At 44.9% G+C, this 24,592-nt stretch overlaps 1 protein-coding gene across 2 annotated transcripts in view; it reads left to right on the top strand.

Moving 5' to 3' along the window:
• The window catches only part of MOB4 (MOB family member 4, phocein), a 116,198-nt gene that overhangs the window by 53,142 nt on the left and 38,464 nt on the right, over window positions 1-24,592 (top strand). For both annotated transcript variants that reach the window (XM_069985336.1, XM_069985335.1), the window contains one exon: window positions 4,076-4,162. In XM_069985336.1, coding sequence (XP_069841437.1) covers window positions 4,076-4,162 — 87 coding nt within the window. The remainder of the gene's footprint in view (window positions 1-4,075; window positions 4,163-24,592) is intronic.

Here is a 24,592-nt window from a genome sequence, read left to right as displayed (position 1 = left end):
TTGTATTCCCTCCCTCTGCTAACCGCCCTCCATCTGACATCTCTATCTCTGTCTGTAATGCAACCATAACCCCTAGACAACAAGCCCGCTGCCTTGCGGTTATGTTTGACTCGGATCTCTCCTTTACTCCTCATCTTAAATCTCTTTCATGTTCCTGTAATCTGCATCTAAAAAACATCTCTAAAATCCGTCCCTTTCTTACTGTCGAATCTGCTAAAACTCTCATTGTCGCTCTGATTCATTCCTGTCTAGACTACTACAATTTCTTATTAATCGGCCTTCCTTCCTCTAAACTCTCTTCTCTCCAGTCCTTCCTCAATGCAGTGGCCAGGCTTATCTCCCTGTCCAGCCGCTATACAGATGCCTCCCCCCTGTGCCAGTCATTACATTGGCTCCCTATTAAACACAGGATTCAATATAAACTCCTCCTGCTCACCCACAAGGCTCTCAACAGTGCTGCACCTCCCTATACCTCCTCCCTCATCTCTGTCTACCGCAATACCCGTGCCTTACGCTCCACTCATGACTTACAACTAACATCCACCTTGATCCGCACCTCTCACTCCCGTCTCCAGGACTTCACCCGAGCTACACCAGTTCTATGGAATGCATTACCCAAGACTGTCAGACTCACCTCCAATACCCAAAGCTTTAAACGTGCCCTCAAAACACTTCTGTTTAATGGTGCGTCCACACCTACAGGATCTGCAGCGTTCACATCTACAGGATCTGCAGCTGATTTTCTGCAGCAGATTTCATTTAAATAACTGAACACAGCATCAAATCTGCTGCAGATCCTGTAGCTGTGAACGCACCCTTAACAGGCTTACCAGGTTCCCTAAATTGACCCCCTCCCCCAATACATGCGCCAGGCATTTAAGCACTTAGACCTGTGGCAGGCAGGCATTGGTTGGTGACTGGTTTACCCACCTTTAACTGCACTGCCTTATTTATATAGATGGCGGGACCATGCTAAAAAGGAAGGACTTTGCCCCTCTGCCATTTTGTCTCGCATTCCCTCCTCATAGTCTGTAAGCTGATGCATGCAAGCAGGGCTCTCACTCCTCATGTATGGCTGATAATTATATGTATATCTCTGTAATGTCTATTTTTGTCTATGTATGTAAAGTGCTGCGGAATCTGTTGGCGCTATATAAATAAAAAATATTATTATTATTATTATTATTCTGTTGCATGGAGCTGTAGTCATACTGCCAAATTTTGGCAAGAAGTGATAGATTTCATTTAGACTCTTTGAAAAGTCAGGTTGGCCATGACTCCACAGGCTATTTTGTTTCGTCAGCTACGTCCTCCAGAAAAGGAAAGTGAATCACGCCAACCACCGCAGATGGTTAGTGTGATTCTCTTAGTGGCGCTTCAGTGTTTGTTTTTTTTTAATTGGATATCTTCTACACCCCTGACATACTCATGGTCATCACTCAGTTGAAAATATTCTTTGGGGTGAACCGCATTGATACTGAGACACAAAACTAAAAGCACAAAACGTTTTTTTTCTCCAAAAATGGAGGAATTTTATAGTCACCAATTATGACCCTCAGGCTATTGCAGATATAGTGCGGCCTTTCCGCCTCACAGAGTGGTACTGTAATGCTGATCTAATGCTGGTTAAGCACCTATCACTGACTGATCACTTGTACTGAGGGGCAGGGGTAAGACACTTACATAGCATAACATAGCATGTAAGTGTACATAGCATGGCATAGCATAGAATAGAGAAGAAATCAGGCGATACCTTTTTGGAGGGTAACTGAGTATATTTGATTTGTAAGCTTTCGAGAGTCTAGCTCCCTTCGTCAGAAATGATGTTCTACAAAACTGAAAAAAATCACACTTATATACACACTAGACAGAGCTCATCAAAGGATTTTAGGAAATTTTAGAAATAACAAAATGCAATATACACAGGGTCTGCTATTTACAACAGGTCAATAAACTAAAGCTCGTGAGGTGTGACAAGAGGATGGTAAGCTCTTGTTGCTATCTGATTCTTGTCAGATTAATGGCCTACTGCCAAATAATGGTCTTCATAACCAGAACAGGTCACACATAGACCGACATGAAGCTGACATGGATATTGAGACCATGTTGCAAAGTTTTAAATATGAGCATTAGTTTATATTCCCATTCCCTTCTTTCTCTGTGTCTTAAAATGTCCCATTAAGAACGTAACCAGCAGGTCTTCTACTGTGTGTCCCTCTCCAGAGAAATGTGCAGCCACGGGAAGATCTGTCCGGCCATTGTTAATACTAAATCGATGTGAGTTCATACGTTGACTGAGTCTCTGCCCTGTTTCCCCCACATAGAGGCCTGTTGTTGGACATCGCACACACATGATCAGATACACCACATTAGAAGATCTGTAAGAAAATGTTCCCTTGATTCTGTGTACCTCCTGTGATGGTGGGACTGGTACACTGTCAGAGATATGGATATGTGTGCAGGTTTTGCACCATGGCATAACATAGATCAGTATATGCAATCTAATGATTACATGTTTAACAGTAAAGTATGTGTTTTAAAAACTATTTTTAATTAAATTTTTCAAAGTATTTAAAAAAAAACCTTATAACCCCTCAAACAAGTTTAAAATACCTCTGTGCCCATTATAAAAGTACAAATATGTAAAAATAAACATATTATATGTCGTAGTGTGCAGAATTGTCCTATATAATAAAATATTATATTTTAATATAATAAAACATTTTTTAACACCAATGTTATACTAACAAAACTAGAGATCATGGTGCAAAATATGACACCCCAACCAGCCCTGTAGGTGAAAAATTTAATGAGCTATGGCTCTTAGAAGGCAAGAAGGAAAATTGCATTAATTTTACCCGGCCACCAATAACTTCGGTCATGAAGGGGTTAAATATATTGGTTTGGGCTGCACATCCCTGTGATCGCAAAGGTGGAGGTAGGACTGATAGACATTTTTTTTTGCACCATGCAAAAGGTCACTGTCTCTGATTGCAGTAGCTTTTACACAGGTCAATTTTTTGGGGCCGAATGAGTGTTTCTACATACTCATGCTACATGCTGATAATCGGCCATAAAGAGTCACTGTCATGTTTTTTTTTTTTGTTTGTTTTTTTTTGTTTGTTTGTTTTTTTGCATAAATCAGTAGTACAGGCGATTTTTATTAAACTTTTTGTAATTGGGTTTATTAGGCACTGTCTATTATCAGGAAATCATGTCTTGTTTACATCAGATGTGCCCTGTGTAATCTATGGAGAGGGGTGGAGGGAGATTAGTCGCCAGCAGAGAACAAAGGATTACACAGTGGGCGCTGTGTGAAAGCCGTATTCAGAGGTCAGAGAGGTCAGTGTTGACTTCAGAGGAGAAAGCTCGGTGATGTAGCTGTAAATGAACTCTTTGTTGTCCTGTTTTGGTGCCTCATCTCCCTCCACCCCTCCCCTCTCTATAGACAACCATGAAGACAGGGGGGAGAACTTTAAACTGCTAATGAACCCAATTACTAAGTTTCTTAAAATCGCCTTAACTATTGATTTCTGCAAAAAAATTAAACGACAGTGACACTTCAAGTCAGATAATGCGAAGCATTCAAAGGGGAAGGGAAGTGCGCACTGGGATAGGCATTAGGAGCCCTTATAGTTAAAAGCATAGACACCTCCCCCAGCATTTGAGTGTGTGGTACTCTGGTGCAGAGGTCGGAGGGCATCAGAACAGGAGCTGATGTGGTGAAGCATATAGTTTTCTGCTGTTGACCCTTTCTGTGCTGCAGCAGGTGATGCAGAACTGAATTACTTTGTGTCACTTATACGCTGCATCAAAAAAAGGGTTAAAGAGCAAAACTGCATCCTTTCCACTATCCCTGTCTGCACATTTTCATTTATTTTTTATTTTTTAATAGGCGGGGCAAAAATTCGTGATTTTTGCAAAAATTTAAGTCTCCAGCCCTGCTAAGGGCAAAATTATCAGATTAATTTGAGATCCTATTTTTAGCATTGCCAACCTGTGTACTGTAAAAGTTGAAATATTTCAAAACAAGCCTTTCAAATGTTACATTTTTCAAGCTCCTCTTTATTTACAGGTAGAATGTCACCCTGACACTTGCACTCAGATGACTGCTACAGAACAATGGATATTCCTTTGTGCCGCTCATAAGACCCCGAAGGAGGTGAGTGATTAGTTTTTCCTTGTTTTTGCAGTTATTACAGTCTAAAAGGAAAAAAAGGGAGGGGGGATTTATTAAGCCTGTACCTTGTGTATGTCTGAAAAAAAGTGCAGATTTTTATCCAGACTTCTTTTTTCCAACATACACCCTGCATGTCTGATGGGTGAGCAGGGGATGTGGCAAGCAGAGGACTTGACACGTGGAAACTGCCCTCACCAAAGTGGCCAATGACCTACTTACTGCCTAATGCCAATACTTTGTGCTCCTTCTTCTTGAGCTATCTTCTGCCTTCGACACAGTTGACCATTCCTACAAATTCTTTCATCCCTTGGTGTCACCAACTTGGCCCTCTACTGTATCTCCTCTTACCTCTCCAACTGCACTTTTAAAGGCCTATTCCACGGAGCAATAATCGGCCGAATCGGCCCAATTCGGCCGATTATTACTCTGTGTAATGATCGGCTGTTCGTTCATATAGGTTTGAACCTATAATTGTCGGACACCGACCACGCATCACTACGTGTAATAGCTGTGCGCGGCTGGCGGCTGACTATTTACATTACCCATCCAGGCTGCTGGGCTCCTCTTGCGGTCTTCTTCTCTTCGGGTCCCGCACGCTCCAGCTTCAGGGCGGCCTGTCTCTGCTGACAGGCTGCTCTGAAGCTAAGGCGTGCGGGACCCGGGGAGAAGAAGACTGCAAGAGGAGCCCTGCAGCCTGGATAGGTAATGTATAACGTTTAAACAAGGACTGCAAGGGCATCGGTAATAATGTCCATGCAGCCCTTGATAAACGATAATCGGGGCCGTGTTATAGGCCCAGTAAACGAGCGGCGATGTATCAGATCAGTGCTCGTTTACAGTTATAATCGGGCCCCCATCGGCCCGTGTAATAACACCCTTAGTGTCTCCCACACCACCTCCTCTTCTCTTCCCCTCACTGTTGGTGTCTCCCAAGGCTCTGTCCTCTGGCCTTTTCTCTTCTCCATTTGTAGTTTTAGCCTGGGACACATCATAGAATCCCATACTCATCAAAAAAGGCATAATCTTTGTCAGTCAGAATGTGAGAAAAAGACAGGGCTCTAACCAGTTTTGCCAGGAGAGCCTTATGGCTAAAACTGTGTTGAAACCCATTTAAAGGGAAATACATCTTGGGATCAATAAGATTGTAGGAAAATTGTCTGATAAGGAATTCTTGCCGGAAGGAAAAGCTTTTAAAAAGAAGCAGCAGTTCTGTTCCAGGAAAACTACAGGGGCAAGAGGTTAAGCAAATGCTAGGTGCCTACTGTCTTGTTCCCATCCTCACTATGTGAACGGTCTCTAAGATTTACAGATAAAGAGAAGAATTAATTATGTCCAGTTTGTGGTCCTACCCTTTAGGATTTCCTTGTCTGCCAGGATATTCACAAACCTCATGGTGAAAGCGATATCTCACCTTCACCTGCTAGGCATAAATATCATTGTCTGATGATCTGCTACTGGAACACTGATAAGTCACTAGCAAAATGATGACTATGACTCTCTGAGCCTTCAGTGCTAGCTGTTTGGATAACAGGTTATTTTGGTCAAATCATCACATTTCATTAGTTATTATTTTAAGTAATGCAATCACTTACAAAACAAGCTCATAGTGTCATATTAAACTCTGCAAAATAATCATTGTATGTGCTATTTAATACATAAATTACCATAACTTTTTTTTTTTCTGTTTTTGAACCTTTATTGCATCTTTTGTCCAAAAAACACTGTAGCTATAAATTGGCTGGGAGTCAGAGTAATATAAGATGTCATACCCACATGACATTTTTATATTTGCCATTTTTTAGCTATGCTACAGTCAAGGCTCCATCATGGTTGCAGTTTACAGGTTTGCGTCCTGAGGAAGCTCACAGTTGATCATTGTGTGCCCTATGAACTGCTAAGCAAAATGCCAGAAGAATGAATCGGGCCATCTTAGTTTAATCACATGCATATGATTGAGCTCAGCAGTGACACCTATGGTAGTTACAGGTCTTGACTTGGTGAATGTACGGTATGAGGGAGCTAAAAAGCAGTAAGGGTATGTTCACACTAAGGAATGGGCAAGTAATTGAAGAGGAAAGTTTTCTGCTTGAAATTCCTCGTTTAATTGTCTCTGGCAGAATTCAAGCTCCACTGACTTCTATAGGATTTTTATAGGATTGACACGTAAATTTTTTGGGCGGAAAACAGATCCACCACAGAAAATTCTGCTGTGTAAACAACAGAGCGGAAATCCCATTGAACACAATGGGACATTGCTCTGTTCATATTTTACAGGCGGAATTTCAAGCGGAATCCGCTTCAAGCTGCAAGTAGCTTATATAGCACACAGTGAGGATACAAGATCAAATGACGGCAACAAGTCTCGAGCTCTTGGCTAACAAGATTACTATCACAACAGGTAAACTGGATGAACATACTTTCTTAGACACAGTCTCTCTTTCTCTCTCTCTCTCTCTCTCTCTTTCTGTCTTTCTTTCTCTCTCTCTCTCTCTCTCTCTCTCTCTCTCTCTCTCTCTCTCCTTTGTTCGATAATAAACTAATCTTAGCCTCAAAATAGTGAACTAGATTATTCACTTTGAAGATTAGTTCATTTTGAACTGATCATTCTTGAACTACCCATCACTACTACGTTAAAGCATATTCTCCCTAGAAACTACAATAAGATTTGCAGATTTCTTCAAAACCTCTATATTATATTAGGATCAATCATAAACAAAAATTGGCAAGCATAGACTAGACTGGTGGCTGAACCTGGAAAATTTGAAGAAAGGGGTTTGCTGGAATCCTCAACACAAGATTATAATCTCAATGGATGGAAGCATCTGGTTGGAAAACAAAGACGCCCACTTCTTTCAGGGGCTTGTTCCCCTCAAGTATTGGTCTGATCTTTGAATTACATAGTGCGGTTAAAGGGGTATTCCCCCAAAAATTATTTTTGCATTAATATGTTGCCCACCCGTAGCTTTCCATTTTACCAATATCAATTTATTATAAATTCTGCACAGTTTTGCTGTTATCTAGGTACATCCACCCCCACCAAACGCATAAAATCATCAAACCTTAGTCCAACCCGACACGCTCCCTGCTCCTGGCCCGCACCCTCCGAGACGGCATCACGTGTCGTCCTTCTCTTTATTGGGCTGGGTTAGCGCTTCTAACAGTCAGATCAGACAGATCAGACAGTGATCACTGCAGCTGTCTCCCTCTCTAACAGCAGCCACCCTCGTCACCCGGACCGTGTGCCCCCAGCCCCATAGCTCACCCGCAGCGCCCCCGTCACCCGCAGCTCACAAGCACTGCACACCCGAGGCACCCTCCCGTCACACCCGGCCCCCCCCCCCCCCCCCCGTGGGTCACTCGCGGCTGGGTCACTCGCGCCTCCCCCCCCCCCCCCCCCCCCTGCTCATTAGCGCTTGCGGCACCCCTGTCACCTGCGTCTCACATGCGCCACTCACCTGCGGCACCCCTGTTACCCGCCTGTTACACAGTCTCACCTTCTCAGCTCTGCTACGCAATCATCATTATCACCACCATTTCAGCTCTGCTACTTCACCATCATCAGTAATAATCATTGCATGATGGGAAATGTAGTTTCCTATCTTGTTAATAGACCATCTTTTAGAAAAACTTGTAACTCAGGAACGGCAGCAGCTAGAAAGATGGGAGATGGCTCAAAATACTCAGGGGGACTTGGTGAGTAAGACCAGCTAGGTTTGGGGGCATTAAATTTTTTTGCTCTTTGGGGGAATACCCCTTTAATATATCTTTACTAGGGATGCACAAATGCATCCATGCCTATCCATTCAGGGTGCCAGGTAAAGTTAGATCCAGTCTTAGGAAAATTCTCCTAGTTTCCCTGGACTGGATCCATCTTTTCCATCAGACACCCAGAGAGAAGTGAAACAGAGTTCAAAGGCAGCCAGCTGACACTCCAGGACCTTTCTGGCCAAATCATTGGTTGGGCCAAAGACCATCTGCCATTTCTTTCAGAAACCCACAGAAACAGCCAGACAGATTTCCTGAGCCAGAACACTATTCTTCAGAGGGTCAGTTGCTGCTCACATCGGTACAATGCTTGTGGAGCAACCTAGTATGTTCTAGATGAAGAAGTCCAGCTTCCGTATCCTGGAGCAAGATGAAGGCCTAGAGGGTACTTAGACTTTGCCTCTTCATCTGGCCCAAAGACAAACCAGTTGAGCAGCACAACCTGTCCACACTGGCTGTAAATGAGTTCCTTTCCATTCCTCTTTTTCCCAAGATGTTACAAAAAATTATAACATGGAAGGTTAATTTATCCTCATCGCTCTATTGTGGCCAGTAAGGAGATGGTTCAGCCTACTACATTGCCTAGCCATAGACCACCACATCCACACTCTCTCTCATAGATGGATAAAAAAAGGCTTATGAAAGCTGCTTCCAGAATCAAAAACCTTCCTCCTCCATGGGACTTGAATACAGTGCTAGAGGGATTGATGTGCTCTCCGTTATCAGAGTCTAGTCTTAGGGCCCTATTCCACAGTAACGATAATCGGCCGGATCGGCCCCATTTGGCCCGATTCGGCCGATTATCGTTCAGTGAAATAGAGAGAACAATCAGCCGATGATCGCGTCAACGGCTGATTGTTCATTTAGGGCCAGACCTAAAATCATTGTTCCCCCACCGCGCATCGCATCGCGACCGACGAATCGACAGCAGCAGCATCATACGTTACCTGTCCAGGCGGAGACAGTGCCCGGGCGCCATCTTGCTCAGAGGCAGGTACGCGGGGACGGAGACAGACTCGCAGCACAGCCCTCTCACGCCAGGCTGCCGACCCGCCCGCTGCAGCGAATGACCCTGAGGCTCTTGATCGGAGGCAGTGCGATGTGGGACAAATGGACAGAAGAAAAAGCGATCCACTGCAGCAGGAACAAGACGGAAGTCAGCCATCTTGCCAACCTCTGGCCTCCGTCCTCCAGCCTGAGCCTGTGACGCGGCACGGTGCGGACCCGAATACCCGCTCTCCTCCTTACAGCCAGATCGCTCCGACCATATCAGAACGGGAGACGATGCTGCAGATCCCTCCAGCCCTGTAAGACACCTCTCCCATATCACTTCCTGAATCCTCTTGCTGCCGCCACGCTGCTCACCAGGTAGGTGCCAGCAGTGTTTTACCGGTGATCCCCGTTTCCCTGCATCGAGCCACACAGGAGGCTAACTAAAAGGGGACCACATGGGCAACTGTAGTACCCCTATATGAGAGCCCCGATCTTAGCACCTCTCGGCTCCCAACCCCTGTGAGATCTTCTTGTCACACTGTCCAACACTTATCCAATACTAGCTGTAGAGAACAGATGCAAACTTGATCTCGAGAACCTCAGTAGGCGGAACAACTTTAGAATTCATGGCCTACCTGAAGCCAACCGTGCTGCTGACTTACTCCCTACTCTGCTAGGCATATTCAACATGCTTCTGGACAGACCTCCAGAGACTCATATCGAAATAGACAGAGCCAATCGGGCACTCTGTCCACAAAGTGCGGACCCGTCTTGTCCACGAGATATAATCTGCAGGAGACATTATTACTCCGTAAAAGAAGAAATTATACAAAAAGCTAGCAGGCTCCCTGAAGTGGACTTTGATGGAGCTAAACTTCTTTTTTTTCCCGGACCTCTCTAGACGCACCCTGTTTCTAAGTGCAGCCTTATAACCGCTCCTAGCCCTATTGCAATCTTGCAAAATATCCCTTACAGGCGGGGCTTCCCCTTCGCCCTGCAGGCCAGAAGCAATGACAAGACTGTGACACTAAGGGATATTGCGGATCTGCCTACTTTTCTGCAAACTTTTGAGCTACCGCACACTCACTGTTCCCCTAATGTTATCCATGCGCTCCACTTGTTGCATGGCACCAAGGATTTCAGTGATGGCTACACTTAATGTGACTACTTTGAAAAGTTCACAGATCGTGTATGCCATGCACAAGCTGAGAGCGCATATTCTTTGTCTGCAGGAAACGCATTTCCGTCAAGATAGTATCACTGCTTTTAGAAACTGATATTATCAACAATGGTTCTATAGTAGTAGTACTGAAAATAAAACCAAGGGTGTTGCCATTTTCTTGCATAAATCCCCTCCTTGTCAGGTCATGGAAGTGAAGACAGACGAAGAGGCACGTTAGGTGTTCCTCCGATGTTCCATAGCGGGTCATATGTATAGAATAGCCAATGTGTATGCACCTAATCATGGACAGCAACCATTTATCTCTTAAACTTTGGATGCCTTGAATATCTTTGCACAGGGTGACTTGATCCTATGTGGCGATAATGTCCCATTGAGCACAGCCCTAGATACATCCTCGGGTCTGTCTTTATTTCCACATGGTAAGCGCAATAGGATTAAACGTGACTTATTTTGTATGCAACTTTGTCATACTTGGCGTTTAACCCACCCAGATACCTGTGATTATACCCACTATTCTAACATACATAAAGGATATGTTTTTGTGCACCACCACCTGCTAGATAGAATATGAACTGTCTCTATCGGCAGCATTCGCTTATCGGATCATGCTCTGGTGACCTGCGTTCTCTCTTTCCCACAGACCCACACAAAAGAATATACCTGGAGACTCAATGAGTCGCTGTTAAATGATTCCTTTTGTACGTTAGACCTGAAAACTGCCACACAACACCAGATCATGCCTCAGATGATACCCCTCCGCAGATTAAATGGGAGGCTCTTCAGTGTGTCCTACGGGGCATCCTGATCAGGCACAGTGCTTGGCTAAGGAGAAGCCGCAAGTAAATTTGACTCACTCTTACAGGAGCTCCACACTTTGGAGTTAAAACATAAAGCGACTTTGGCACAGAGACCTAGTCAGGGTTAGAAATGAAATTACTAAGATATTGGACCGCAATATAGCTATAGCGGTATAGCAGATAGCTATACCGCAAAATTCTTTAAAGTCCTACAATCGGAACTCTCCCCTTATATCCTTGCGGCCTTTTAATGAGGTCTCATCTGACTCCCCTTTGCCCCCAGCCTTCCTTTGAGCTCACATAACCGTCATACTAAAGGAGGGTAAAGGCTATAGCTATAGGCAAAATTTCCCTGATCAACACAGATGCCACACTATAGGCGAAACTGCTTGCTCAGAGATTGTCGCCCCACTGGGATCCCTAGTCCACCCGGATCAAGTTGGGTTTGTGCCCTCCAGGGATAATACCCTGAAAATCTTTTGGATGCAGAGAAGGCATTTTACCGGGTAAACCGGGGCTTCCTAGGGGGGGGTGCTTAGGGGAATTGGCGTAGGCAGAGTGATGCTGGAATGTATTTTGACCTTTATATAACTCACCGCAGGCACAGCTCAAAATAAACTGTTCACTCTCCACGCCGTTTCGCATATATAATGGCACCAGACAGAGATGCCCCCTCTTCCAAATTGTCGTCTTCAATGTCTCTCTGCCCCAATCTAGTGTCCTATCCCTCCAGCAACGCTTTCCCTTTAATTGGCGATCCTCTTCCTTTAACCCCTTGCCGCAAAATGACGTTCCTGGAACGTCATGTAAAGCAGGTAGTTCCCGCAACATGACGTTCCAGGAACGTCATGGCTTCCCTGCCTCCCCCCGCTGTCCCTATAGAAGATCGGGCAGCAGGAGGATGCTATGTCACACAGCATCCCCCTGCTGCCTCTGCCCGGAGGGGAGCCGCGCTCCCCCCGGGCAGTTAACCCCATAAACGCCGCGGTCAATGCGACCGCAGCGTCTATGGGGAGATCGGGCGATCGGGCGGCGGGGGGAGGCTGCAGCACGTTGCCTCCCCCCACCGCCACAACAAGTGTGTCCCTCGGCCCCCTCCCCTTGTCCCCCGATACCGGAGATCACCGCTATTACCGTTATAGCGGTGATCTCCGGTACCGGGAATTACCGGCGCCGCCGAGAGCTTTCATCTCCCCCCACCGTGAATCCACGGTGGGGGGAGATGAAAAATGTCCCCTCAGACCCCAGATCAGCCCCCCGATCAGACCCCAGATCCCCGTACCCGGGCGGCCATCAGATCCAAGATGGCCGCCCCCATCCCTGCGATGTTTGTTCGCAGGGATGGATATAAAATAATGATCAAAGCCCCATGCTCTCCGCCACCGGAGGTAGCGGAGAGCATGGGGCAGTGATCGGGGACCCCCCCGTGTGGTCCCGGAGCAGGCGATCGGCGGTATATACTATATACCGCCGATCGCCTGTTCCCAGTGCTGCCCGGCACTTTTTATCCCCTGTCACCATAAATCATTGGTGACAGGGGATAAAAAGTGTCACCGTGCCCCCCCCCAAGTCGCCCCCCACCCCCCCAGTCACCCCCGTCCCTCAGTCACCCCCCCTTCCCCATATACTCACCGGATCCTGGAGCTCCGTCCTCCTCGAAGTCCTGACTGCTTCTGATGTGCGCATGCGCGTCAGAAGCAGTTAGCTCTGAAAATTTAAAGTGACAGAGACCAATTTGGTCTCTGTCACTAAACTATGATTACTGTGATAGAAAATATCACAGTAATCATAGTAATACAGTGAAAATGAAAGTGAAAAAAGAACAAGTGAAAAAGTGTAAATGTGAAAAAGTGAAAAACATACAAACAAAATAAAACACACTTTTTATTATAGTAATAATTGCGGTCTACTCCCAGATTACCCGTAACCACCGCAGGTTGCCCGTATCCGCCCCAGTTTGCCCGTAACCGCTGCAGGTAGCCCGTAAACACGCCAGATTACATGTAACCACCGCACGTTGCCCATAACCACCACATCTTGACCGTAACCACCCCAAATTGCCAGTGACCCCCTCCAGATTGCCCGTAACTACCGCACGCTGCCCCTGACCACCGCACGTTGCCCCTGACCACCGCACGTTGCCCCTGACCACCGCACGTTGCCCCTGACCACGGCACGTTGCCCCTGACCACGGCACGTTGCCCCTGACCACGGCAAGTTGCCCCTGACCACGGCACGTTGCCCCTGACCACGGCACGTTGCCCCTGACCACCGCACGTTGCCCCTGACCACCGCACGTTGCCCCTGACCACCGCACGTTGCCCCTGACCACCGCACGTTGCCCCTGACCACCGCACGTTGCCCCTGACCACCGCACGTTGCCCCTGACCACCGCACGTTGCCTATAACCACTGCACGTTGCCTCTAACCACCCCAAATTGCCAGTGACCCTCTCCAGATTGCCCGTAACCACGCCAGATTGCCTGTAACGACCCCAAATTACAGGTATCCATCCCAGATTACCTATAAGCACTTCAGTTTATCCGTTACCACCCCACGTTGCCCGTTACCACCCCACGTTGCCCATAACCACCCCGCGTTGCCCGTAACCACCCCACGTTGCCCGTAACCACCCCACATTGCCCGTAACCACCCCAGATTCTCTGTAACCACCCCAGGTTGCCCATAACCACCCCAGGTTGCCCGTGACCACCCCAGGTTGCCCGTGACCACCCCAGGTTGCCCGTGACCACCCCACGTTACCTGTAATCTCATTTTTTATTGTATTTTAGTAACTGCGCTATTCTAATAACTATTACTAGCTGCGGTTTTGCTCCAGCAAATTGGCGCTCCCTTCCTTCTGAGCCCTGCTGTGTGCCCATACAGTGGTTTATGCCCACATATGGGGTACCATTCTACTCAGAAGAAGCTGCGTTACAGATTTTGGGGTACGTTTTCTCTCCTGTTCCTCGTGAAATTAAGAAATTTTTAACTAAACAAACATATTATTGGAAAAATTCGAGTTTTTCATTTTTACTGTCTTATTTTGAATACTTTCCTCTAATACCTGTGGAGTCAAACCGCTCACTACACCCGAAGATGAATTCTTTCAGGGGTGTACTTTCCTAAATGGGGTGACTTTTGCTGGGGTTCTATTCTTCTGACACTACAGGGGCTCTGCAAACGCACCTGGCACTCAGAAACTTCTTCGTAAAAATCTGCACTGAAAATGCTAATTGGCGCTCCTTCCCCTCTGAGCCCGGCTGGGTGCCCATACAGTGGTTTATGCCCACATATGGGGTACCGTTCTACTCAGGAGAACCTGCGTTACAGATTTGGGCATGCAGCTTCTCCCCTGTTCCTAGTGAAATTGAGAAATTTCAAACTAAACGAACATATTATTGGAAAAATTCTAGTTTTTCAATTTTACTGTCTTATTTTGAATACTTTCCTCTAATACCTTTGGGGTCAAAATGGTCACCACACCCCAAGATGAATTCTTTGAGGGGTGTACTTTCCAAAATGGGTGGACTTTTGGGGGGGTTCTCTTCTGCGGACACTACAGGGGCTCTGCAAACACACCTGGCACTCAGAAACTTCTTCAGCAAAATCTGAACTGAAAATGCTAATTTGCGCTCCCTTCTTTCTGAGCCCTCCTGTGTGGCGATACAGTGGTTTATGCCCACATATGGGGTACCGTTGTATTCAGGAGAACCTTCTTTACAAATTTTGGGGTACTTTTTTTCTCTTGTTCCTCGTGAAATTGAAAAATTTCAAACTAAACAAACATATTATTGGAAAAATTTGTGTTTTTTCATTTTTACTGTGTAATTTTGAATACTTTCCTCTAATGCATGTGGGGTCAAAATGCTCATCCTACCCAAAGATGATTTCTTTGAGGGGTGTACTTTCGAAAATGGGGTGACTTTTGGGGGGATTCTATTCTGCGGACACTACAGGGGCTCTGCAAATGCACCTGGCGCTCAGAAACTTCTTCAGCAAAATCTGCATTAACCCTTTAAGGACATGGCCCATTTTCGTTTTTACGTTTTCGGTTTTTCCTCCTTGTGTTTAAAAGGTCATAGCACTTGCATTTTTCCACCTAGAAACCCACATGAGCCCTTATTTTTTGCGTCACTAATTGTACTTTGCAATTACAGGCTGAATTTTTGCATAAAGTACACTGCGAAACCAGAAAAAAATTCAAAGTGTGGTGAAATTGAAAAAAAAAACGCATTTCTTTTATTTGGGGGAAATGTGTTTTTACGCCATTCACCCTGGGGTAAAACTGACTTGTTATGCATGTTCCTCAAGTCGTTACGATTAAAACGATATATAACATGTATAACTTATATTGTATCTGATGGCCTGTAAAAAATTCAAACCGTTGTTAACCAATATACGTTCCTTAAAATCGCTCCATTCCCAGGCTTATAGCGCTTTTATCCTTTGGTCTATGGGGCTGTGCGAGGTGTCATTTTTTGCGCCATGATGTGATCTTTCTATCGGTACCTTGATTGCACATATACGTCTTTTTGATCGCTTTTTATTAAATTTTTTCTGGATTTGATGCGACCAAAAATGCGCAATTTTGCACTTTGGGATTTTTTTGCGCTGACGCCGTTTACCGTACGAGATCAGGAATGTGATTAATTAATAGTTCGGGCGATTACGCACGCGGCGATAGCAAACATGTTTATTTATTTATTTATTTGTTTACTTTTATTTATAACCTGGGAAAAGGGGGGTGATTCAGACTTTTATTAGGGGAGGGGGCTTTTTACTATAAACAACACTTTTTTTTTTTTTTTTTACACATATACTAGAAGCCTCCCTAGGGGACTTCTAGTATATACACTGTGATCTCTCATTGAGATCTCTGCAGCATAGATATGCTGCAGAGATCCATGAGATCGGCACTCGTTTGCTTTCGGCTGCTGCAGCCGGAAACAAACGAGTGCCGAGCCGAGGACGGCGCCATCTTGGACGCGTCCCCGGCCGGCATCAGTAACGGAGATCGCTCCTCCGGGACAAGGTCCCGGAGGAGCGATCTCCCCCACTAGACACCAGGGAAACGTTGCCTCCGGTAATCGGAGGCAGCTGTCAACTTTGACAGCTGCCTCCGATTAGCTAATTAGCGGCGGTCCCGGGCCACACGCGGCACCCGGGATCGCGGCACTTCAAAGCGGGGCCGCCGCGCGGCCCCGCTTTGAAGTGCAAGTGAGGACATAGGACGTACCGGTACGTCCTATGTCCTTAAGAGGTTAAAAAAGCTAATTGGCGCTCCTTTACTTCTGAGCCCGGCTGTGTGCCCATGCAGTGGTTTACGCCCACATATGGGGTACCGTTGTACTCAAGAGAACCTGCGTTACAAATTTTGGCATGCTTTTTTTCTCATGTTCCTTTTGAAAATGAGAAACTTTAATCTAAACGTATATATTATTTGAAAATTTAAATTTTCGATTTTTTTACGGCCTAATTGTGAATACTTTCCTCCAGCCCCTGTAGGGTTAAAATGCTCATTATACCCCTAGATTAATTCTTTAAGGTGTCTAGTTTCCAAAATGGGGTCACTTATGGGGGTTTCCAGTATACAAGCCTTCTAAATCCATTTTAAAAAAGAACTGGTCCCTAAAAAAAATCAGTTTTGGAAATTTTCACAAAATGTGATAATTTGCTCATAAATTTCTAAGCCCCGTAACACCCTAAAAAAGTAAAATATGTTTCCCAAATTATGCAAGAATAAAGAGGACATATTGGTAATGTGATTTAGTAACTAATTTATGTGCTATGACTTCCTTTTTTAGAAGCAGAGAATTTCAGAAGTTCATAAAATGCAAAATTTTCAAATTTTTCTTTATATTTTGATGTTTTTCACAAAAAATACACAAAGTAGTGACCAAATTTTGCTACTAATATAAAGTGTCATATGTGACGAAAAAACAATCTCAGAATCGCTAGCATACGTTAAAGCATCACTGAGCTATAAGAGCATAAAGTGAGACAGGTCAGATTTTGAAAAATGAGCCTGGTCATTAAGGCCAAAACAGGCTTTAGAGGCAAGGGGTTAAAGTGTCACTGTCGTGAAATTTTTATTTTTTTTGCAAAAATCAATAGTCCAGGCGATTTTAAGAAACTTTGTCATTGGGTTTATTAGACGAAAAATGTATTTTTATCATGAAAAAGCAGTTTGAAGCTCTCCTCCCGTCTTCATTGTTCTCCTATGGAGAGAGCTAAATAAAACACCAAAACAGGACAACAAAGAGTTAATCTACAAATACCTCACCCTTTATCTCCTCTGACAGTCAGCACTGACCTCTCTGACCTCTGATTACACTGTCACCCAGTTCAGTGCCTGTAATCCTCTGTTTTCTGCTGTTGGCTAACTCCCTCCTTCCTCCTCCCCCCTCCAACCTCTATAGACCAGTCTGGGTACGTCTGATGCAACAAGTCACAATTTCCTGATTTTTTTTGCAGTGGATGGAAAAGAGGAGGGAGGGGGGACCTGGGAAAAGGCTTTTTAAATGCAGATAATGGCATATTTGCCTAATAAACCCAATTACAAAGTTTCTTAAAATCTCCTGGACTATTGATTTCTGCAAAAAAAAAAAAAAAATACGACAGTGACTCTTTAACCTCTTAAGGACATATGACGTACCCCTACGTCATATGTCCTCACTTGCACTTCAAAGCGGGGCCGCGCGGCGGCCCCGCTTTGAAGTGCCGCGATCCCGGGTGCCGCGTGTAGCCCGGGACCGCCGCTATTAGCGGGCACGGTCTGATCGCCGTGCCCGCTAATTAGCTAATCGGAGGCAGCTGTCAAAGTTGACAGCTGCCTCCGATTACCGGAGGCAACGTTTCCCTGGGGTCTAGTGGGGGAGATCGCTCCTCCGGGACCTTGTCCCGGAGGAGCGATCTCCGTTACTGATGCCGGCCGGGGACGCGTCCAAGATGGCGCCGTCCTCGGCATATCTATGCTGCAGAGATCTCAATGAGAGATCCAAGTGTATATACTAGAAGTCCCCCAGGGGGGCTTCTAGTATATGTGTAAAAAAAAAAAAAAAAAAAAAAAAATTGTTGTTTATAGTAAAAAGCCCCCTCCCCTAATAAAAGTCTGAATCACCCCCCTTTTCCCAGGTTTTAAATAAAAGTAAACAAATAAATAAATAAACATGTTTGCTATCGCCGCGTGCGTAATCGCCCAAACTATTAATTAATCACATTCCTGATCTCGTACGGTAAACGGCGTCAGCGCAAAAAAATCCCAAAGTGCAAAATTGCGCATTTTTGGTCGCATCAAATCCAGAAAAAATTTAATAAAAAGCGATCAAAAAGACGTATATGGGCAATCAAGGTACCGATAGAAAGATCACATCATGGCGCAAAAAATGACACCTCGCACAGCCCCATAGACCAAAGGATAAAAGCGCTATAAGCCTGGGAATGGAGCGATTTTAAGGAACGTATATTGGTTAACAACGGTTTGAATTTTTTACAGGCCATCAGATACAATATAAGTTATACATGTTACATATCGTTTTAATCGTAACGACTTGAGGAACATGCATAACAAGTCAGTTTTACCCCAGGGCGAATGGCGTAAAAACACATTTCCCCCAAATAAAAGAAATGCTTTTTTTTTTTTCAATTTCACCACACTTTGAATTTTTTTCTGGTTTTGCAGTGTACTTTATGCAAAAATTCAGCCTGTAATTGCAAAGTACAATTAGTGACGCAAAAAATAAGGGGTCATGTGGGTTTCTAGGTGGAAAAATGCAAGTGCTATGACCTTTTAAACACAAGGAGGAAAAAACGAAAACGTAAAAACGAAAATGGGCCCCGTCCTTAAAGGGTTAAATATTTAGGAGTCCACATTCCCTCAACATTGTCAGACACCATGGAACAGAATTTTTGCCCCTTAATGTCTGTGTTCAGATCAGATCTTGCCAAATGGGACCAGAATATATTAACCCCTTCTGCCAATATGACGTCCAGGGACATCATGAAAAGCAGTGCCATTCTGCAACATGACGTCCCTGGACGTCATGCCTTCTCTGCCTCCCCCAGCTGTCTGTATCTGAGATCGGCCAGCGGGAGGAGGCTGTGTCACACAGCCTCCTCCCGCTGTCAATGCCCGGGGTGGAGCCGTGCTCCCCCACGGGCAGTTAACCCCATAGACGCCGCGGTCATTACGACCGCAGCGTCTATGGGGAAATCTGATGTCTCCCGCTGATCGGGCAGCAGAAGGAGGCTGCGGCACATTGGCTCCTCCTGCCGCCACTGCTGATGTCCTTCCCCCGCCTCTCTCCCCCTCCGACCCCGTGCTGCTCCCCCTGCCTCAGTCCAGCTCCCTCTCCCCATGCGCTCCGGCAACCCCAGTCCCCCGATCGGCTTCTTCCCCATCTGCTCCAGCCCCCCCTACCCCCGATCGGCTTCTCCCCCATGTGCTCCAGCCCCCCCTTCCCCCGATCGGTTTCTCCCAGTGTGCTCCGGCCCCCTCCCCCTTTCCCCCTCACTCCTGCTCCGGCTCCCCCGTCCCCCCCAGCTCCCTCCCAAGACTCACCCCCGCCCGTCTCCGGCTTCCTCCCGGTGCTTAACGATCAGGTCTCTGCACTGCAGAGACCTGATCGTTTGAATGAGCTCATTCACTGTATCATGCATTACAGCACAGATCATGTGCTGCAATGCATGATATGCAGTATATTTCTGCAAAGGTTGAAAAAAAAAACACGCACAAATACATAATTAGTTAAAATTAATAATTAAATTAAATACATAAATAATTAAAATAAATAATATACACATTCACCATCCCCCCTTTATAAATGATCCCCTATAAATAAAGTACACATATTTGGTATCGCCGCGTCCATAATGACCCCGTCTATTAACCCGTTACATTAATTATACCACCCAAGGAACACCATTAAAAAAATAACAAAAAATCTAACCAAAATGACAATTTTTTTGTTAATCCCGCCACCTAAAAAATATAGATAAAAGCGATCAGAACGTCACATGTACCCAAAAGGGGCACCACTAAAAACGTCAGCTTATGCTTAGAAAAAAAAAAACCTCACATAACTCCATTGCCGAAAAAAATTTAAATATTACAGCTCTCACAATATACAAGACATAAACAGTTTTTATAGCATAAATGCCATAAACTATAACAAAAGCTATATAATATGGATATCGTTGTAATCGTACTGACCTGACTAATAAAGAGAACATGTCATATGTGACGTATAGTAAACTGCATACAAAAAAAATGGTGAAAAACAGCTGCTAAATTGTGTTTTTTATTCATACCACCTTATAAAAAAATTAACTAAATATCGATCAGGGTGTCACATGTCCCTCAGTATGGTACCGGTGGAAACGTCAACTTGTCTTGCACAAATATTTTGGCACCACAAGGCCTCTGTGACATGGTGGTATGGCTAAAAAAACCTGAAATAAGAAAAGACCCCAAAATTCCCCAGGTCTCTGTCATGTCTGCGGCCTGTGGTTAAGTCAGGTGATGCCCAGCAGCCACATATGGGGGATTTATAGAAACATTGGAATAAGGGGAATAAATAGTGAGATCCATTTCTCAGTCAGTATTTGCTGTGTTAGAGGGAAAATTGATTAAAAAGGAATATCTGCCAAAAAAATTAAATCTTTTTAAATTTCCCCACCAACTTGCTTAAATTTCTATGAAACACCTAAAGGGTTAATACACTTATATATTAAAATGTTACTTTGAATACTTTGAGGGGTGCAGTTTTTACAGTGGAGGGATTTATGGGGGTATCTAACATACAGGCCCCACAAATCCACTTCAGAACTGAACTGGTCCCTAATAAAATTAGAATTTGAAATTTTCCTGAAAATGTGAAAAATCGCTGCAAAATTTCAAAGCCCTCTAACATCCTAACAAGTAAGAGGACGTTCACCAAATGTCGTCACCATAAAGCAGACATGTTGTAGATGTTGCAGTAATAATTAGTTTATGTGATATAACAATTTTTCTTAGGAGAAAAGAATTTTGAATATAAAGAAACGTAAATTTTTCTAGTTTTTGCGCAAATGTTGTGTTGTCTACAAAAAACTGCTGAGTGTATCAACCAAAGTATACCACTAACATAAAGAGGAATATGTCACGAAAAAACAATATCAGAATAACCGCGATAGTTAAAAGCATCGCAGAGTTATAACTACATAGAGACAGGTCAGATTTGAAAAATAGGCCCTGGTCATTAAGGCCAAAACAGGCTGAAGAGGCAAGGGGTAGGCAGAATTAATATTATCAAAATTAATCTGCTGCCCCGGCTTCTATATTTGTTCCAAACAATCCTGGCATTTCTACCACGATCCTTCTTTAAGAACCTAAATTGTCTTTTTTCCAGGTTTATCAAGAGAAGAGCACTCCCTTGTTTGGCGAGATCTACTGTGGCTTGCAAAACTAGACTGGGCTTGGCATTGCCAGACCCTCATAAACTGCTTTCTACTTTCTCTTTACAGTGTCTATTGTGGATCAGACCCTCCACTGATTTCTAAAACTTAAAACCAAGAGGCAATTCCAAACATGAAATATTCCAGACAATGTGATTAGCAATAAATTAAATGGAGCTATACGCAATAAACATCATTCAAAAGTGCAAGTGACAGTGGAGATATGAGGCTATGTATAAGAGAACACAACACTCTAAAGCACTCTGTACTCTAAACCAACTTGGTGATTATCTGCTGTGTCTCATTAATCTATATCATAAAAATCAGTCTGTCTGTCTGTCCTTCTGTCTGTCTGTCCTCTATAGACCTCCAAACGCCTGAACCGTTTGACCCCAAATTTGGCACACAGATACATTGGGTGCCCGGGAAGGTTATTGCGAAGGTCCCGTCCCTGCCAGATGTACAGGAGGGGAGGGGGAGGGGAAAGAGAGGCGCCCCATAGAGATGAATGGGAAAATCCCCTCACTGCAAACACAGGTGATATAATTAGCTGCAGCAGACACGGCAGTTGGAGCCTTAGCAACCAATAGGATTACTGCTTTCATTTTCACAGGGAGCAATGGTTGCTAGGGAAGCTGCCTCACAACATCCACAGTAATAACTGGTAGATCCCCTACTCCATCTATACAGTACATGTATACAGGACCCCCTACTCCATCTATACAGCACATGTATATACAGGACCTCCTACTCCATCTATACAGTACAGGTATATACAGGACCTCCTACTCCATCTATACAGTACATGTATATATAGGACCCCCTACTCCATCCATACAGTACATGTATATACAGGGCACATCAGGTATACCAAACTGTGACTGGGTAACACTGCTACACCAGACCTGACCAATACCGCCATACTGTGCTGGATAACACTGTCATACCAGACCTGACCAATACCGCCATACTGTGACTGGATAACACTGCCAGACCTGACCAATACCGCCATACTGTGGATAACACCTCCATACCAGACCTGACCAATACCGCCATACTGTGACTGGATAACACCTCCATACCAGACCTGACCAATACCGCCATACTGTGACTGGGTAACACCACCACACCAGACCTGACCAATACCGCCATACTGTGACTGGATAACACTGCCACACCAGACCTGACCAATACCGCCTTACTGTGACTAGATAACACTGCCGCACCAGACCTGAACAATACCGCCATACTGTGACTGGATAACACTGTCATACCAGACCTGACCAATACCGCCATACTGTGACTGGATAACACTGTCATATAAGACCTGACCAATACCGCCATACTGTGAATGGATAACACTGCCATACCAGACCTGACCAATACCGCCATACTGTGCTGAATAACACTGTCATACCAGACCTGACCAATACCACCATACTGTGCTGGATAACACTGTCATACCAGACCTGACCAATACCACCATACTGTGACTGGAAAACACCATCATATCAGACCTGACCAATACCGCCATACTGTGACTGGATAACACCCCCATACCAGGCATGACCAATACCGACACACTGTGACTGAATAACACTGCCATACGGGTAAATACAACCCTGCAGGTATACAGGACCCCAAAACTATACACTACAAGTGCACGGGACCTCCACAAAACTATATACTACAGGTATACAGGACCCCAAACTTTACACTACAGGTATACAGGACCCCAAAACTATATACTACAGGTATACAGGACCTCCACCAACTATATACTTCAGGTATACAGGACCTCCACCAACTATACACTACAGGTATACAGGACCATAAAACTATACACTACAGGTATACAGGAACTCCACCAACTATATAGTACAGGTATATAGGACCCCAAACTATACACTACAGGTATACAGGACCTCAAAACCATACACTACAGGTATACAGGACCTACACCAACTCTATAATACAGGTATACAGCACCTTCACCAACTCTATACTACAAGTATACAGGACCCCAAATATACTACAGGTATACAGGAACTCCACCAGCTATATACTACAGGTATATAGGACCCCAAACTATACACTACAGGTATACAGGACCTCCACCAACTCTATACTATAGTTATAAAGGACCCTCAAACTATTTACTACAGGTATACAGGACTCCCGAACTATATACTACAGGTATACAATACCTCCACCAATTATACACTACAGGTATCCAGGACCCCCAAACTTTAAACTACAGGTATACAAGACCTCCACCAACTATACATTACAGGTATACAGCACCAACTATATACTACAGGTATACAGGACCCCCAAACTATACAGTACAGGTATACAGGACCTTCACCAACTGTACACTGCAGGTATACAGGACCTCCCTCAACTATACACTATAGGTATACAGCCCCCCCAACTATGCACTACAGATATGCGAGACCCCTAAAAACTATACATTGTGGGTATACAGAACCCCTCCAACTATGCACTACAGGTATACACTAATTCCACTGATTAACTCAGATGAAACAATACCTTTAGCTTGGCCTCCTGGGCACCTTAGAACAAATCTAATTAACACACTGACACTTTATACCCGGGCAGCGCCGGGTACATTTTCTAGTATCTCCTATTTAGCGTCACTATCAATGAGCATATCTAGTACATAATAGCCACACTATGCTCATATGTAAACATACTTGTAGTTATTGCACAAATCTCATGTAAAAACATTGCATCTTAACCATTAGGGTACTATTACACGGAACGATAATCGGCCGAATTGGCTCGATTCGACCGATTATCGCTCCGTGTAATAAATGCAACGATTAGCCGATGACAACGATCATCGGCTGATCGTTGATATAGGTTAGACCCTATTTTCGTCGGGCGCCGACCGCGCACCGCTGCGTGTAATAGTGGTGCGTGGCCGGCGACTAACGATATACATTACCCATCTACGTTTCAGGGCTGCTCCTGCCGTCCGCTTCTCCCAGGGTCCCGCGCGCGCTCTAGCTTCACAGAGGCCTGTCAGCTGATAGGCCGCTCAGCCAATCACAGGCCGCGGCGGTCCCGGCCTGTGATTGGCTGAGCGGCCTACCAGCTGACAGGCCGCTGTGAAGCTAGAGCGCGCACAGGACCCCGGGAGAAGCGGACGGCAGGAGCAGCGGACGGCAAGAGCAGCCCTGGAATGTGGATGGGTAATGTATGCCAGTTTAG

The sequence above is a fragment of the Dendropsophus ebraccatus genome, chromosome 9, assembly GCF_027789765.1.
Source record: "Dendropsophus ebraccatus isolate aDenEbr1 chromosome 9, aDenEbr1.pat, whole genome shotgun sequence".
NCBI lineage: Eukaryota > Metazoa > Chordata > Amphibia > Anura > Hylidae > Dendropsophus > Dendropsophus ebraccatus.
Note: the sequence above shows the minus strand (reverse complement) of the source record. Positions and strands in the feature narration are given on the sequence as shown.